At 61.6% G+C, this 16,621-nt stretch overlaps 1 protein-coding gene across 3 annotated transcripts in view; it reads left to right on the top strand.

Annotated features, from left to right (window-relative positions):
• The window catches only part of CBFA2T3 (CBFA2/RUNX1 partner transcriptional co-repressor 3), a 63,471-nt gene extending 47,239 nt beyond the window's left edge, over positions 1-16,232 (top strand). For all 3 annotated transcript variants that reach the window (XM_030820398.1, XM_030820390.1, XM_030820408.1), the window contains 7 exons: positions 5,791-5,972; positions 6,665-6,888; positions 9,137-9,222; positions 10,333-10,531; positions 11,040-11,108; positions 12,322-12,512; positions 14,504-16,232. In XM_030820398.1, coding sequence (XP_030676258.1) covers positions 5,791-5,972; positions 6,665-6,888; positions 9,137-9,222; positions 10,333-10,531; positions 11,040-11,108; positions 12,322-12,512; positions 14,504-14,803 — 1,251 coding nt within the window. In that variant the 3' untranslated portion in view covers positions 14,804-16,232. The remainder of the gene's footprint in view (positions 1-5,790; positions 5,973-6,664; positions 6,889-9,136; positions 9,223-10,332; positions 10,532-11,039; positions 11,109-12,321; positions 12,513-14,503) is intronic.
• The last annotated feature ends 389 nt before the right edge of the window (positions 16,233-16,621 follow it).

Raw genomic sequence — 16,621 nt, 5'->3', positions numbered from 1 at the left:
TGTGGTACCCTAGGGGAGCACTGCTGACTAGTCAGGGGTTGATTCCTCCTAGTTAAGGCCTGAAAACTGGTTGCCAGACCGGATGGTTAGTCAGCCACTAAATCCAGCGCAGGACAGAGCTGTCCGGTTCGGCTCTGGTTGCCGTTGGCAGAATGTGCTCGCTCACTCCACAGGTGATTTTTGAGCACTAATGACATGCCAGTGTGGGGCGAGTCTCGGGGACAGGGCCCAGGACGTGCAGCAGGTCCCTGCTGGAGCCAGCACCCTAGGGTGGGAAGGCGCTCGGCCCACAGCCACTGTCAAATCTGCAGCTGTACGTGTTGGAGAAATACTCCGAACGTCCCTTGCATGGAGGCGTGTTGGTGAGGGCTGAGGATGAGGGCGGAGCTGGTGCAGAGCCAGCCCAGGCTTTTCCAGACAGCAGGAACTGCACGTGCAAAGGCCCTGAGGCATGAGGCGCCCGCTGTGCATGAGGAACAGCAGAAGGGTCAGTGTGACTGAAACAGAATACTTGGGGCGGAGAGAGCAGAGGTGAGGGCGGGAGGCGGTGGACAGACGGAAAGGGGCTTATGTGGCTGCGTAGGCAGGTGGACGAAGAGGTGTCAGGTGAAAGCACGTCAGATGGTCACACCCTGATCAACCGTGGACCAGGGTGGCAGCACGCAGGGCTTGTCAGCTATGCAAGCTCTCGGCCCAGCCCAAAACTGCTGAATCAGAGCCTGCATTTTTAAAGATGCCAGTCTGAGGAGTGGGGATTGCTTGAGGCCAGGAGTTGAAGACCAGCCTGGGCAACACAGCTAGACCCCATCTCTACAAAAAATTTAAAAATCAGCTGAGCATTATATGCACCCATGATCCCAGCTACCCAGGAGGCTGAGGTGGGAGGATTGCTTGAACCCAGGAGGTTGAGACTGCAGTGAGCTGTGATCATGCCACTGTGCTCCAGCCTGGGCGACAGAGCAAGACCCTGTCTCTGAACGAACGAACGAATGAATGAATGAATGAATGAATGAATGAAGCAAGCCAGTGATTCCCATGGAAAAGTGATTCCCGCACGCACAGATAGGACGGGCATGGGAGTGCCGTGGAGTCAGACTGCCATCTCTGCGGGTCTCCACTTCCCCAAGACGGCTGCACATCTCTAGCAGGAGCTGAGGGAAGGTCCCCCACATGTGTCTGACCACATGCCCATCTCTGCTGAGCACGTGTTGGGGTCAGGGTTCCATGGAGCTTAATTGGGAGCTGCCAGTCTGGCCACACCTTCAGGCCCACCCTGAGCACTGCCCGCCCTGCTGTGGGCTCCGTCTCTGCTGGGCCAGGCCTCCCCTCGGGGGTCCAGAGGACAGACCAGGCCAGATGCTCCCTGGCTTGAGCCTGAGCCTGCCATTTAGCAGCTGTTGGCCCCTGGGCCAGGCCAGTTCCTCTGTGCCTCGGTTTCTGCATCTGCAAAGTGGAGTCATTCTCAGGCTGTTGAGGGGACAGCATGGAGGGACACACGGAAAGAACGGGGCCTCGCTCCCGGGCTCAGGGGAATCTTCCACCTCAGCCTCCCAGGTAGCAGGGACCACAGGGAGGTGAGGCAGGTTCTAGATTCACGCGGGGCATCGTCCAGGGATTTGAACTGTCCCTAGAGGAGGAGGAATCGCCGGGCATCGTCCAGGGATTTGAACTGTCCCTAGAGGAGGAGGAATCGCTGGGCATCGTCCGGGGATTTGAACTGTCCCCTAGAGGAGGAGGAATCGCTGGGCATCATCCAGGGATTTGAACTGTCCATAGAGGAGGAGGAATCGCAGGGCATCATCCAGGGATTTGAACTGTCCCTAGAGGAGGAGGAATCGCCGGGCATCGTCCGGGGATTTGAACTGTCCCCTAGAGGAGGAGGAATCGCTGGGCATCATCCAGGGATTTGAACTGTCCCTAGAGGAGGAGGAATCGCCGGGCATCATCCAGGGATTTGAACTGTCCCTAGAGGAGGAGGAATCGCCGGGCATCGTCCGGGGATTTGAACTGTCCCCTAGAGGAGGAGGAATCGCGGGGCATCATCCAGGGATTTGAACTGTCCCTAGAGGAGGAGGAATCGCGGGGCATCGTCCGGGGATTTGAACTGTCCCCTAGAGGAGGAGGAATCGCTGGGCATCGTCCAGGGATTTGAACTGTCCCTAGAGGAGGAGGAATCGCGGGGCATCGTCCAGGGATTTGAACTGTCCCTAGAGGAGGAGGAATCGCCGGGCATCGTCCGGGGATTTGAACTGTCCCCTAGAGGAGGAGGAATCGCCGGGCATCGTCCGGGGATTTGAACTGTTCCCTAGAGGAGGAGGAATCGCTGGGCATCGTCCAGGGATTTGAACTGTCCCTAGAGGAGGAGGAATGCTTCATGAAGATCTCTCACAGCCCTGTTGACCTCTGTCAAGGTGTAGCATAGGCACTGCCATGTTCCTGATTAACAGGTGGGGAAACTGAGGCTCTGGGTTTCCCCCCAGGTAGTGGAGAGATGGAGCCAGGGCTCAAACCTAGATCTGTCAAACTCTAAACGCCATGGTCGTCACAGGGCACGTCCAGGGCCAGACCCTCATTCCCCTCAGTCCCTCCCCAAGGGGACCCCACATCACACCCACCTCTGCTCCCACCCTCCTGCCCTGCCTCCTCTGCTTTTTCCTGCCCTCCCTCCCTCCCACCACCCCCTCCTTTCCTCCTGCCCTCCCTCCTCCACCACTCCCTTCCTCCTCCTGCCTTCCTCCGCCCCCTCCCACGCCCTGCTGTGCTCATGCTCCCAGCTGGTGACAAAAGAGAAGCTTCTGGAGTGGCAGGAGCCTGGGCCCATCTGGCGTCGTTTGCAGTTCGTTAGCGGCCCTTCCCTGTCCTTCTTTTAACTTGCTGCGGACTCCACCCCTCCCAGTCTTTGGGGACACGGTGCGCCTGCTTATTAGCCGCAGATGCCCCCAGCCTCAGCCATCCTTGCTTACCCGAGGAGCAGGGCCAGGCAGAGAAATGCTGCAGCATCCCCACCCCTGCCCCCACCAGGCCTACGGCCCCTGTCCATGACGTCTGGTCAGGCCCTGGTGTCCCCCGGCCACACCCCAGCAGGCGCCGCCCGCAGCACTGCTTTCGTGAGGGCCGTGTCCACCTCAGTCTCCCCTCGGTACACAGGGGCTCCCACAGCCTGTGTGGGGTCGTCGAGGCCAGCCCACCTCGTGCCCCCACCCGGGGCCCAGGGCCAGTAGGACATGAAGTCCGTTCACCTCTCTGACATGGAGCTTCTGGGGGAAGGCCAGGAGGATTCAAAAATAAAAAATGAAGATCCTGCAGCCAGTCCTGCTTCCAGGGCTTGTTGCTCAGATGCCGGCCAGAACCCTGGCCCTGCTGTCCCACCCAGGGAGAAGCCCCCACCCCACCCCACCCGCACCCTTCCCCAACCCCACCCAAACCCTTCCGCCACACCACCTGCACCCCCCAGCCCACCCACACCCCTGCAGGGCCACAGCCCCTTCAGACACAGAGGCAGTGGGGGAGCCCGACCTTCCGAGGCCAGACAGGAGGTGCCGAGTGGGAGTGACCCCCAGCCAGCCCCCTTGGGCCTCGGTGTTCCTGACTGTGGCCTGGGCTGGGGGAGGGGTAGCACCTTCCCAAGACATTCACAGCCCCCCAGGCCCAGTCTGGGGTACCCTCACGCAGCCCTTGGAGACATCATCTTAGAAACGGCAGGAATCGTGGCTGAGGGGCCGGAGAGGGTGGGGGCCTGCCTGGCTGGAACCCCAGCCCTGGCTTGGGCCCTCTCTCTCATAGCTGGGGTGGTGAATCTCCCCCACGGGGTGGTGGGAAAGGACTGAGCTAATTCACCCAGAGCTCCCCAGAGTCCGTCTCGGCCAGTGTCTCCACAGCGCCAGTTTGCAGATACAGCAAGGGTCAGAGAGGTTAAGTGACCAGCCCAAGGCCCCAGCCCCTCTATGGCAGAGCCCACAGCCAGGGAGGCTTCAGCTGGGTGCTTGGCAGAGCAGCGGAGTCCGCGAAAGCTCTTGTAGCTCAACTAGTGCCTCAGCCACCGCCGCCATCGTTGCAAACACCAGTTCCCCAGCCTGAGCTCCCATCTGTGCAGAGGGCAGCTTCAGACGTTCTGCAGCCACAACCTCCGTTCGGTGGTGGAGTTGGGGCATTTTTGACCAGCTCAGTTTGTGTAGCATTTTAGTGGTGACACCTCCCCGGGTGCCCTGGGTTCCTGGGGACAGAATGGGGACACTGCCTCGAAGGAGGCTTTGCAGGAGGCTCCCACAGTCCCCACCCCATTTTGCAGGCCTGGGGGAGCCATTCCCTGCTGGCCAAGGGCTGCTGTGCATCCGGCCCCCACGCTGATGCTGCCCAGTCCTGGGTCCCCTGCACCCTTTCCTGAGCCTGCCCCACACGCAGCCCAAGGGTAAGGCCTTCCAGAAGCTGGGGGATGGAGCCCCACCCACCGCCCCGGCTCCCAGCTGGCCTCAGCCGGCCCCAGCCAGCCAGAGATCCAGATGTTCTCCCTGCCCTAACAGCGACCAGCCGGTTCCCGAACTGGCCGAGAGGAGGCCCCTGGGGAGGGGCTGATGAGGGAGAGAGGATGTTTGGCTCCTCAGACCTCCCGGGACCTCGTTTCCCAGCTCATGCTCCTAATGTGCTCGACAGATGGCCGCTTGGCCCCTGTTCAGCTATCCAAAGAGAAAAACAGGCCCGCAGCCGGCACTGCTGGAGGGCCTGGTGGATGCACTCATGGGGAAGGGGGAGGCACTGGCAGGAGAAGGCGGCGTGGCAGCTTTGAAACGCATGAGAAAGTTGGGGAATTGTATTTATTTACAAATGCTTAGAACTGCTGGCTCTCCCAAGTGGCCTGCTGCTGGGCCCTGGTCCAGCACGCTCAGGGTCCGGCCTGTCCGCCCTCCCGTGGCAGCTCTGGGAAGACTGGGGAAGGCACCCGAGGAGCCCAGCTTGCGGCCCAGCAGTGCCAGCCTGGAGCCAAGGAGGAGGCGGCGGGCACCGTGGGTACACACAGGCGTCACAGGCAGGGTCTGCGTACAAATCCTGTACACTGGGCCGCCCTTCGGCCACAGGCTGCGGAGCCCTTACCCGCAAACGTGGAGCCTGGTCTTGAGGCTGTCCTCACCGCGGTTGGAGGACCACTGAGCAGCCACAGAACGTGGGTGTCCACGTCCTAGGTCCACGCTCCGTCGAGGCCAAGGCTGGAAACCAGCGGGAAGGGAAGGGGAAGCTGAACCTGAGGGGTTTCCCATCGGGGCTGGAGCAGACATACTGCAGGCAATCCCAGCCGGGTTTCACTCCCAGTTCCCTCGTGTGAGCCGCCTGCAGGCCCAGGGCCACCTCCCCGTCTCTGAGCTTGCATTTCCCCAGCTGTGTTGGGTCATGTGGTGCCTGCTGGGCGGGGCAAGTGCAGGCGGGAAGACCAACCAAGATCTGCTGCCCCTTCGTCCCCTCCTCGCCTTCTCCAGACGGCGCCATGGGAGGGAGCTGGGTGCAGTGGAAAAGCCCCAGCCTGGGAGTCCGGGATCTGGGCTCAAGTCCCACACACCCGACCTTGCTGTGTGGCCCGGGTGAGGCACTCCTGCGAGCCTCTGTGCGCACCCTCCCGTGGCACCCTCCCACGGCACTGCTAGGAAGGAACTTGAGGCCCAGAGAGGTCAAACACCTTGGCCTTTGAGGCCCGAGGTCAAGTTGAGCTTTCGGCCACCCAGCCCAGGCCCCCTCTGCTCGGACCTGAGCAGGGCTGTGCACCCCTGCACACCACCCAGGCCCTCCTTCCCCACCCCACAGGCAAACCTGCCCTTGCTGCAGCGGGAGCTCCTGCACTGTGCACGCCTGGCCAAGCAGACGCCCGCCCAGTACCTGGCCCAGCATGAGCAGCTCCTGCTGGACGCCAGCGCCTCCTCCCCCATTGACTCCTCAGAGCTGCTGCTGGAAGTCAACGAGAACGGCAAGAGGAGGACACCCGACAGGTACCTGTGGGCTCCGGGCATCTGGGCTGGGGGCGCCGTGGACACGCGGCTCACCCTGCTCCCCTCTGGGTAAGAGAGGGAACCTCCTCTGGGGCGGCAGCCAGCCTGGCCAGCCCTCTCAGGCTGAGGGAGCGTGGCGAAGCGTTCTAGGGCCAGCAGGCTTGGAGGCTGCATAGGCAGACACCCCAGTGGGCTGCAGACTCAGATGCTCCGGGGAGCCTAGGAGGACAGGGAGGAGGCAGGTGGGAGGATGGCTCTCCCCTGTGTGCTGGGCGTGGACTCCGAGTGTCCGGGGTCCAGGGTCCCCAGGTGCCTGGGCCGGGCCCACTGTGCTGCCCCAGACGCTCTTGTGCTGTTGCTGCCCAAGGGCAGGGTGGTCTCCAGTTACGGGAGGTCGGTGTATCCCTCTCCTCATTCCCAGAGCAGCGAGTCCGGCTCTTTGACCACCAGGCCCCAGGATCCCGGGCAGCTGGAGCGGGGGTTGAGGCTGGCATGGGCCCCAGCAGAGGGGTGGAGAGTGGGGGCGCCGGGCTGGGATCCGCCGGGCTGGTGTTTTGCTCTGTGTCTCTGTCTAGCCCTGACGTGTCCTCTTTCTCTCTGCCCACGCCTGTCTGCCTCTCACCCCACCTGCGCCTCTGTCCCTGGCTTATCCTATATCCACTGCCCCCCCCCCCACCTGCTCTTGGGGCTAGGACCAAAGAGAACGGGTCAGACCGCGACCCGCTGCACCCCGAGCACCTCGGCAAACGGCCGTGCACCCTGAACCCTGCCCAGCGCTACAGCCCCAGCAATGGGCCACCGCAGCCCACGCCGCCGCCGCACTACCGCCTGGAGGGCATAGCCATGGCCCACCACTTCCGGGACGCCTACCGCCACCCAGACCCCCGGGAGCTGCGGGAGCGCCATCGGCCGCTTGGTGAGCAGCACGGTAGGGCGGGACCGTGGACGCGTGTGACAGGAGCACACATGCACCTACATGTGTACACCTGAGCATGTGGGCACAGGGCACCACGGGCAGCTATGTGCACCTGCGGTCGGGAGACCTCTTCCCCCTGCCTGGCACCGTTCAGGGCCAAGGGGGCCCCATTCCCCCCCGGAGCAGAGCGGCAGCTGCAGAGGGGCCTGTCCTGGGCCCTGAACCCACCTCTCCCCCTGGTGTGGGTGGCCTCGGGCCTGGAACTGCCCACGCAGTTCTCATCCGGGCTTGGCGATTCCCACAGTGCACCTGCAGGCGGGTCACGTGGCTGTCTGCATCTCAGTTTCCTTCTCTGTCACTTGGGTCAGACGAGAGTCCCAACTCTCAGAGTCCAAGGCCCGGGGCAGTTAATGCAGAGCTCAGCAAGGGCTGCCGTGAAGCCTGGCTGGTATCTAGAGCAGGAGGTGGGCACGGAGTCTCGGCGTGAGGCGTGGCTGGTATGGATAACAGAGAGGTGGGAACAAAGTCTCCCTGCATTTTACCCTTCACTCATTCCTGAGCCTGTCAGCGGAGTGGCGTCAGCACCCCCATAGCAGAGATGAGGAGACAGGCCTGAGAGCACACATAATGCACCCACAGTCTCACAGCCCAGCCTGCCTGACCTTTTGACGGCATCTGTGCTGAGGACCCAGAGATGGTTAGGCCCAGCCCCACCCCAGGAGCCCCCCAGGACAGGCTGCAGGGAGGCCTCCAGTCTGCCATGCTGAGACAGAGGCCCAGGGCACGGTGGCGGCCTAGCAGCAGGGTCAGCAGAGGCCTTGCCCTACACAAGGCCATCTCCCAGCCCCCACCTTGCGGAGGGTTCCAGGGCCTAGGCAGCAGGTGACGGCGTCTGGCATGCTGCAGCCGGGTCGGGCAGGTGCTGACTCCCACCAGGTTCTGCTGATACAGAAATAAACGCCAGCTGTCAGGCATATCTCAGCCACTATTTTGGTTGGGGTGTTGGTGCCAGCTGCAGCTTCACAGGCAGCAGAGCAGGGTGATGACTGAGCTGTGGCTGCCACCTCCCCACTTCCTCTGCAATTTGGGGGAGCCATTTCAGGTTCGGGGCTAGGAGATCTTTAGGGGCTGAAAAGGCCCAAAGAGGGAGACCTCAGCCCCAGCAGCGTGGGCCGTGGCCAAATGCAGAAAACAGTGGGGCCTGGAAGCCTCTGATGTCTCCAGAAGTCGTGGGCGCAGCTGCCACGAAAGAGTCAGCCACTGCCGGGCATCACTTACGTCTCCTGTGGGTGCAGCCACCGCGGAAGAGTCGGCCACTGCCGGGCATCACTCACATCTCCCGTGGGCACAGCTGCCACAAGAGTCAGCCACTGCCGGGCGTCACTCATGTCTGCCGTGGGCACAGCCACTGCGGAAGAGTCAGCCACTGCCGGGCGTCACTCATGTCTTAGTTTCTAGTGACCTGTGGGAGTGGCCTCTGCGGCTTCAGTCCTGGAGCCTGTCAAAAGGGAAAAACCTTAGACACGCTGCATTGAACAGAGTTTAACTGAGCAAAGAACAACCCCCGAATAGGACAGGCCTCAGAGCCAGTGTGTTCCGAGAGCCCTGGTCTCAGCGTGGCTGGCGGTGTTCACAGGCAGAGACAGGAGGCGGGTGCCGAGGCCACGTGGTTGGGTGTTGTTTGGCGTGGCCTCATCTAAGTCGCGGACACCTGCGGGTGACCACAGAGGGCTGCCGTGAATGACTGAGACCAGCTCCTCCCAGCGAGGTTACCCGTTGGTTCACAGACTAAGGCAGGTCCAGGTCGTGCTGTGACTCGGCACTGAGGCATCCTCAGTTCATGCTTAGTCTAACAAGGCCTTCCTGGGCAGTGGCTGAGGACAGTGCTCCAGCTCCAGCCTTGGTCCACACCCCACTTCCACCGCTCCCTGCCTGGTGACCCCGGGCAAACACTTCATCTTAACCAGCCTCAGTTTCCTCAGCTGCAGAATGGGACTGAGACTGGACCCTCCCTTGGAGGCGTGTGCCGGGTTGCAGGGGAAGAGCAGTCGGCCCAGAGCCCCAGGCAGCTCAGTAACCCAGGCATCCTCCACGTTCACCAAGTCAACCAGCCCTTCAGTTACCCTGTCCGTTGTCCCCAGTGGGCACAGCCCATGGGTGGGGCCTGGGAGCAGAGGGCGGGGTCTGGGAGAATAGGGCGGAGCCTGGTTGTGGGCGGGACCTAAGCGTGCACCTCCCCCATCCACAGTGGTGCCTGGGTCCCGGCCGGAAGAAGTGATTGACCATAAGCTCACAGAGCGTGAGTGGGCAGAAGAGTGGAAGCACCTCAACAACGTGAGTGTCCACACACAGCCACGCCTGTGCACACAGCCACACCCATGTGCACAGCCACACACACGCACACAGCCACACCCATACACAGCCACACATGCACACAACCACACGCACACACACAGCCACGCCCATGCACACAGCCAGCCACACCCACACAGCCACACAGCCCCACACACACAGCCACACCCACCCACGCAGCCACACCCACGCACAGCCACACCCACACAATCACACCAATGCACAGCCACACCCACAGCCATGCCCATAGCCACACCCACGTGGCCACAGCCACACCCACACACAGCCACACCTGTACGCCCATGCATAAACATGGCCATGGCTCTGCCCCATGGGGCCTGGGGCTGCTAGAGACAGCAGGGCTATGTGGGCGCCCCTGAGCTCAGTGCCTGCCTGGGTGACCTGCCCCATCCCTGCCCAGCTGTTGGGTCGTTCACCTGAGCACCCCTCCTCCCAGCTGTCGGCGCAGCCCAGGCATCGCGAGAGGCACAGGGCGGAGGATTCCTAAAACCATCGTGGCGGGCCTCGCCTTCCCTCCACTTACTTTCTGTTCACTGGCTCTTCCCAGAGTCTATCATGAGTCTTGCAAGAAGTGTGGGGAAAAGCAGTGCTGAGGCCTCTTTGAGGCAGGACATGTTCGGGGACGGCCCTGGAACTGGGCTCCTCAGAACCCACCGGCCCCATCCTGCAGCACATCCTAGGAGGGGTCGCGGGGCGTGGGGCCAGCACCCCTCCCAGCACTGCTGTCAGCCTCACCCCTCGCCCTCGTCCTTTTTGGAAAGCGGAGCCCAGGCAGAGAGCCAGGTCCCTGAGGCAGAGCCCCGCTGAGCGGGTTAAAAAGGAGAATCCCAAACTCCTGCGTGCGTCTAAGCATGTGTCCTTGTGAGTCTGGTACCCCCAGGCGCTCAGCAGTCCCAGCCTAGGGACCCATCTTTCTAAGCAGTGGAGGTGGGCCCTCCCTCACCCCCTTATCCTCATGGGTGGTGGACTCGGGCACCCATCCTGTCCAGGGCTCTGGCCGAGTGGGCTCGGGGAGTGTCTGGTGCGTGCTGGGCCCTCCGAGGTGCTGAAGGCTGCCCCGCCCGCCCCCAGCTCCTGAACTGCATCATGGACATGGTGGAGAAGACGCGGCGCTCGCTCACGGTGCTGCGCCGGTGCCAGGAGGCCGACCGCGAGGAGCTCAACCACTGGGTGCGGCGCTACAGCGAAGCAGAGGACACCAAGAAGGGCCCCGGTCCCACCACGGCCCGGCCCCGCAGCGGCTCCGCGGGTCCTGAAGGGTCTCAGCTAGGTGTGTGGGGGTTGTGGGGGCAGGGAGCAGACACGGTGCTCTGGTGGGGCGGACACCTGGGAGCTGTCAGGCAGGCAGTGCAATGAAACACCAGGCAAAAGTTGCACTTGAGAAAGCGGCACCTTTTTCTCTTTGTACGAAAACACTGCCTGGTCTGCCGGGAAGCCTGGAGCTCAGGGGCGTCTGCTGGGCCAGAGGCTCAGAGCTGGGAGGTCCTGAGGGTCTCTGCTCCTCCGCCTTGGTGATGAATACTGAAAGGAGGAGGGGCCCAGGACACACACGGCTCCCAGCCGAGTCCGAAGTCCACAGCTCCAGTGACCCCCCCGTGCCCGGGCACGCCCTGGGTGCCTGGCGACTGAGCTAGACCTTGTCTAAGGGCACCTGGGCCCTCCCCCAAGGACGCACACCCTCACGCCCTGCACTCAGGGCACAGCCAGGGTGGGGAGGGCCCCAGCGTGGGAGGGGCAGCCGTGTGGCCCATCCTGTGTGACGCCGGCCCCTGTTTCAGACGTGCCCCGGGAGTTCCCGCCAAGGACCCTCACCGGCTACATGCCCGAGGACATCTGGAGGAAGGCTGGTGAGTGGGGGCGGTCCTGGCAAGCAGAGCTGCGGGAGGCCAGGGCCCCGGATGTACCTCTCACCAGCTCAGCTTTGAGGAGCTCTGCCTCCCTCTGGGGGCTTAGGCTACAGGGCTTTATGCATTCCGCTGTGTGGCTCACGGAGGGGTCAGAGTTGATTCACACTCAGGGCAGGACAGCTGCTACCTGTGCCTACCAGAAAACGGACCGGTGGCCGCCGAGCAGAATAAAGAAGGTCCTGGACCTGCACACCCAGGAGGGCAGGCAGAAACGCACACACTCGGAGCCTGGGCGCGTCAGGCACACGGGGCCAGAGTCTGGGCAGAATGGGGTCAGAACATGGGCAGACATGGAGCTGGGCGCTGGGCAAGGCTGTGGGGACATTTGCTCATGCTGTGGGAACCAGCCTTGGGGGAGGGGCTGGGACAGAGCCGGATCTGTGGGCAGCAAGCGGGGTTAGGGTTGGGCAGCGGTACCGGGGTCTCCGGCTGGCCTCAGGGTCTCTTTCAGTGGTGGAGTTGAAACCTGGCCTCCAGGTGGAGGCCTGGTGGAGTTGAAACTGCTGGGCGGGCAGCACTCTCTGGAGCTGCTCTGAGCCTACCCCATCTTAGCACAGATCAGGATCTGTGTGTGGCTGTGTGTGGGTCAGGCACCGTGGTCTTCTGAGGCCAGCCAGGTTAAAGGATGGCAAGTGCGGTGAGGATAACAGCAGGGTCTGGGGTGACAGCACAGAGCCCTGGACGAGGGGGCTTCCTGGGCTGTGTCTGGGTGGGGCCAGAGGTGAAGGCAGAACTGCAGAGTTGTCCAAGTGCTTCAGGTGCAGCAGCAGCAGCAGCTCCCCCAGCTCGCGTTAGGAATGCAGGTTCCGGGTGCGCCCCTGGCTGACCAGGCCCTGGGGTGGGCCTCGCCGTTGCCCTGCAGGGGTGCAGTGCCTGGGGAGCCGCTGCAGTAGAGTGCAAGCTTTGAAAAGCTCCCCGTGTGCTCGCCACATGACCCAGCTTTGTACACACGTGCCTGGGATGCTTGTGTTTATTTGCATGCACTTGTCTGCACAGGCATGAGGGCCATTAGCGTGTGCCTGTGTGTGCACAGATGCTACGTGTGTTCAGCTGCACACAGCCCTTGTCCCCAGGTTGTGGCCACGCGTAGGAAGTCCAGAGGCCCATCTGGGATGGCCCATGTGACCTCCAGCCCTGCCCATGTCCTTTGCAGAAGAGGCCGTGAATGAGGTGAAGCGGCAGGCGATGTCGGAGCTGCAGAAAGCCGTGTCGGACGCGGAACGCAAAGCGCATGAGCTCATCACCACGGAGCGTGCCAAGATGGAGCGGGCCCTGGCCGAGGCGAAGCGGCAGGCCTCCGAGGACGCCCTGACGGTCGTCAACCAGCAGGAGGACTCCAGCGAGGTAGGCCACCCGGCCACGCTGACACCCATCCCCTGCCTTGGCTCCCGTGCAGTCCCACGCCACCCCCGTGAGAACTCTGAGCCTCCACATGCGCCGTCCCTGCCCACACCGTGCTTATCAGCACAGAGATCCCACATGGTTTGGTGAGGCGTCCTGTGGGTGTCCCTGTTCTGTAGTTCCAGAAACTGAGGGCTCGAGAGGGTTGGCAGCTTGTCTGAAGTCACGGCCTTGGGAAGTGGTGGGGCCAGGACTCAAGCCCAGGTTGGCTGATGCTGAGATGGTGTTTCACTCTTGTTGCCCAGGCTGAAGTGCCGTGGCATGATCTTGGCTCATTACAGCCTCCGCCTCCTGGGTTCAAGCAGTTCTCCTGCCTCAGCTTCCCGAGTAGCTGGGATTACAGGTGCCCGCCACCACACCTGGCTAATTTTTGCATTTTTAGTAGAGATGGGGTTTTGCCATGTAGGCCAGGCTGGTCTCGAACTCCTGACCTCAGGTGATCCCCCTGCCTCAGCCTCCCAAAGTGCTGGGATGACAGAAGTGAGCCACTGTGCCTGGCCTGAAACCCCTGTTCTCTAGCCTGTGAGAGCAGGAGGATCCAGGAGAACTGTGAGGGCCCCAGGTGGCATCCAAGGCGCCCGGCTCCCTCCCGGTGCACACGGCAGGCCTGAGAATTACGGCGCTTGTGCCTGTGCACCTGGGAGGCAGGCGGGGGCAGAGGACTCTCTGTGAGCCTTTTCTGCCTTGTCCACGAAGAGGGGAGAGGGAGAGACACTTTCCAGGGGAGCCCCAGGACTGTCCCTTGAGACAGAGCACATCTCTGTCTGAAGCCCCTGTGTGCATCTGTGCCTAGGCCAGCCCCGGGGTGGGAGGAGATGGAGCCCCATTGATCCAGGGGTCTCTGCACCGGCCCTTTCCACACATGCTCTCAGCTGGGGAGAAGCTAGAACACCACAGGCAAAACTCTCACAGAGGTGGCACTGAGAAAGAAACACCCAACGCAGAAGTGAGGCGTGCAGTTTCGGGAGGTGGAAGTGTGTGGGGAGTGGGGCTGTGGAGGCCTCAGGGCAGGTGACACCTGAGCAGATGCCGGGAGGAATTAAGCTGGCCACGCAGGCATCGGGGGAGCAGGCCCAGCGGAGGGACCAGCAGGGGCCAGGGCCTGGAGCAGGGACTGTACCTGGCAGTGCCCGGTCCTTAGGGAGGCTGCTGCTGCTGTGGCAGTGAGGGCGAGGTGGGGTGGGAGATGGTACCAGAGGCTTTGGAGGCCAAACAGGGACCTGGACTTCTCCCCTGGGGCAGGTTTGGGCTTCCTACCCTACAACCCAACCATCTGTGAGAGATCCAGCCAGGCCCCAAGAAGAAATATGCTCAGGCTTTCTGTGGCATCCCCCAACCCCTCTGCCCACAGGGATGCCTAGGGCACAACTCATCCTACAGGAAGGGAGCAGAGCCCACCACAGGGTGGGGGCAGAGGTGGGGGGGGCAGCAGAGGCAGGGGTGGGGCAGAGGTGGGGAGGGGGACGGGTGGGGGTGGATGCAGCAGAGGCAGGGGTGGGGCAGAGGTGGGGAGGGGGACGGGTGGGGGTGGATGCAGCAGAGGCAGGGGGTCAGAAGGAGGGTGCAGCAGAGGCGGATGGTGAGATCTCAGCAGCCTCAATTCTGCCGGGGCCACGCCCTTCGGTTTTGCGGTTTTGGAGCCTGGTGAGCTCAGGAGGGCTTCCTGGAGAGGAGGCAGGGGTCGTCGTCCAGTTAGCACAGCGCAAACCTATCTGGGTGGGCTGGAGCGTGAGACACAGTAGCGGGACGCCATCCCCCAAAATGGCCCAGTGAGTGGCTGTATCTGGGGAATGGCCCAAGGGCTGTGGGGCTTTGGAGTTTCTCTCTTCTCACCTGGTGATGACGTGGCTGGGTGTGAGTGGCTTGGTTGAGGCGTGTGTTGGGGATTCGGGTGGCCAGACCCAGCCCTGACTGGACCCTCTGCCCCCACCCAGAGCTGCTGGAACTGCGGGCGGAAAGCCAGTGAGACGTGCAGCGGCTGCAACGCCGCGCGCTACTGCGGGTCCTTCTGCCAGCATCGAGACTGGGAGAAGCACCACCACGTGTGTGGCCAGAGCCTGCAGGGCCCTGCGGCCGTGGTGGCTGACCCGGTGCCTGGACCGCCCGAAGCTGCCCGCAGCCTGGGCCCCTCCCTGCCTGTGGGTGCTGCCAGCCCCAGCGAAGCCGGCTCTGCGGGGCCTTCTCGCCCCGGCTCCCCCAGCCCACCCGGCCCACTGGACACCGTGCCCCGCTGACCCCACCGGCCTCCAGCCTGCTGGACACAGCACCGTGCCAACCCCACCCAGCTCCAGACCCGCTGGACGCTGTGCCTGGCCTCTGATGCCTGGCCTACCAGACACTGCGCCCCGCCTGACCTGGGGGAGCCGACCAATTAGAGTCACTGCTGCTACTGCCCCTCTCCAAAAGAAGACACAGAACCAACAAAACCGCATTCGATGCACCTGCCTCAGCTACCTAATGACTCCGAGCGGAGACCTCCTGACAACCTCTCTTCAAGCATCCTCAGAAGCCTCGATTGAGCTTTAGACAGCAGAGCGGATGCCGCGGGCGCGGTGGCTCTGCCCACCTCTCTCTTTCTTTTCCTCTCTCTCTGTCTCTCCTCCTCTGTCTTCTCTATCCTCTCTCTCTCTATGACTATCACACACTTTCTCTTCCATGAAAAAATTGAATTGGTGGCTTATATTTTCAGCAAAGAATTTTGGGGGGTTTTGTTTGTTGGCAAAAGAGCTACTCAGAAATGGACAAAGAAAACTGGAGGGTTCTCCCCCTCCTGATTAAAAAGGGAGAAAGAAAACTGCAATTTTATAGCCAGAGATCTGAACCCAGCTGTGCCCCTCCCCCAGGGGCGTGAGGCTGATCAGCGAAGACGGGAGGAAAGATTTCGATTTCTGACTCAAGAAGCATTTTTGGTTTCATTTTTTTTTTCCTGTAATGTTAAACTCTTTTGCTTTAAGTAAAAATCCAAAAAGTTTTTTTTAAAAAAAGCAAAGGAAGCATACTTGTGAACTACCTTGCTAGCTAGCCAGCCAAGGATACCGGACAGACCTCTGCTCGAAAGGAAGTCCAAAAAAGCAAACACAAGAAATCAAAATCCAAAATTTATTTGTCACTGCCAAAGTATTTTTTTCACTGTTTTACTTGCTCTTGGGTTTGTTTGGATGTGGGTCTTTTTCCCTTCTGTTTGGTTTTGTTTGTGGGTGTCGGGATATTGGGGTGCAGAGGGTTTGTGCCCAGTGAGAAGCGACTTTCGTTCCCTTCCGCGTAGGCATTGGTGCGTCCGCCGCCTGTGCGCGGTCTGTGTGCCATTGCTCCGGCCTGCGTCTCCATGTGTGTCGGAAAGGACACGCCGTCTGTCCTCACGCCCCCTGTGACTTTTCATATTTCCTTTTTCCACTTGTGGAAAAAAAGTCCTAAAGTTTTCTTCCCAGAGAGAGCATAATTCCGAAACAAAACTGTGACAATCTTTTGGGTTGATTCTCGACTGCTTTCGAGCATGCGGAGCCAGCAGGGCTCCCTGAAACACTGCTTCTCGGCCAGCCCGTCCTCCTCTACCTCTCTCCTCTCCGTGCCCTCCGACCTCTCTCGGCCCCATTGCCCCAACTCCAACCTCTCTCGGCCCCATCGCCCCACTGCAGCTACTCCCCTTTCTTCCAAACTTTTGCAGAAAAACAAAACAAAAAAACTACAAACAAAAGCCGCCTTCTGCCTCCTCCCCGGGGAAGACCCTGACCTTGTACATAGCCACCCCTCGGATGCGTTCGCCTCTGGCCCTGGGGTGTGTCTCGGTGATGTTTTCTATCAGACGTGCTCCCTCCCACCCTCCACCCCCCCCCCCCACTCCTCTCAACTCCCTCCGCGATTTCAAGAAGGAAATAAAGGGATAAAGAAATTCACGCTTGCACTGAGTGCAAGGACAGACAGCAGGCACAGCCCACGGTGTGGCATCTGCGCGTGGCTATCAGGAGTTCCAGGAACTCAGTGCAATACAGGAGTGACCCAGCTACTGAACCGGCCGCGAACGGCCCGCCAGAGGCCCGAAGCTGAGAGTGTAC

This window comes from Nomascus leucogenys, chromosome 2 (genome assembly GCF_006542625.1).
Source record: "Nomascus leucogenys isolate Asia chromosome 2, Asia_NLE_v1, whole genome shotgun sequence".
Classification (NCBI taxonomy): Eukaryota; Metazoa; Chordata; class Mammalia; order Primates; family Hylobatidae; genus Nomascus; species Nomascus leucogenys.
The sequence above is the reverse complement of the archived record's forward strand: the minus strand, read 5'-3'. Positions and strand labels throughout refer to the sequence as shown.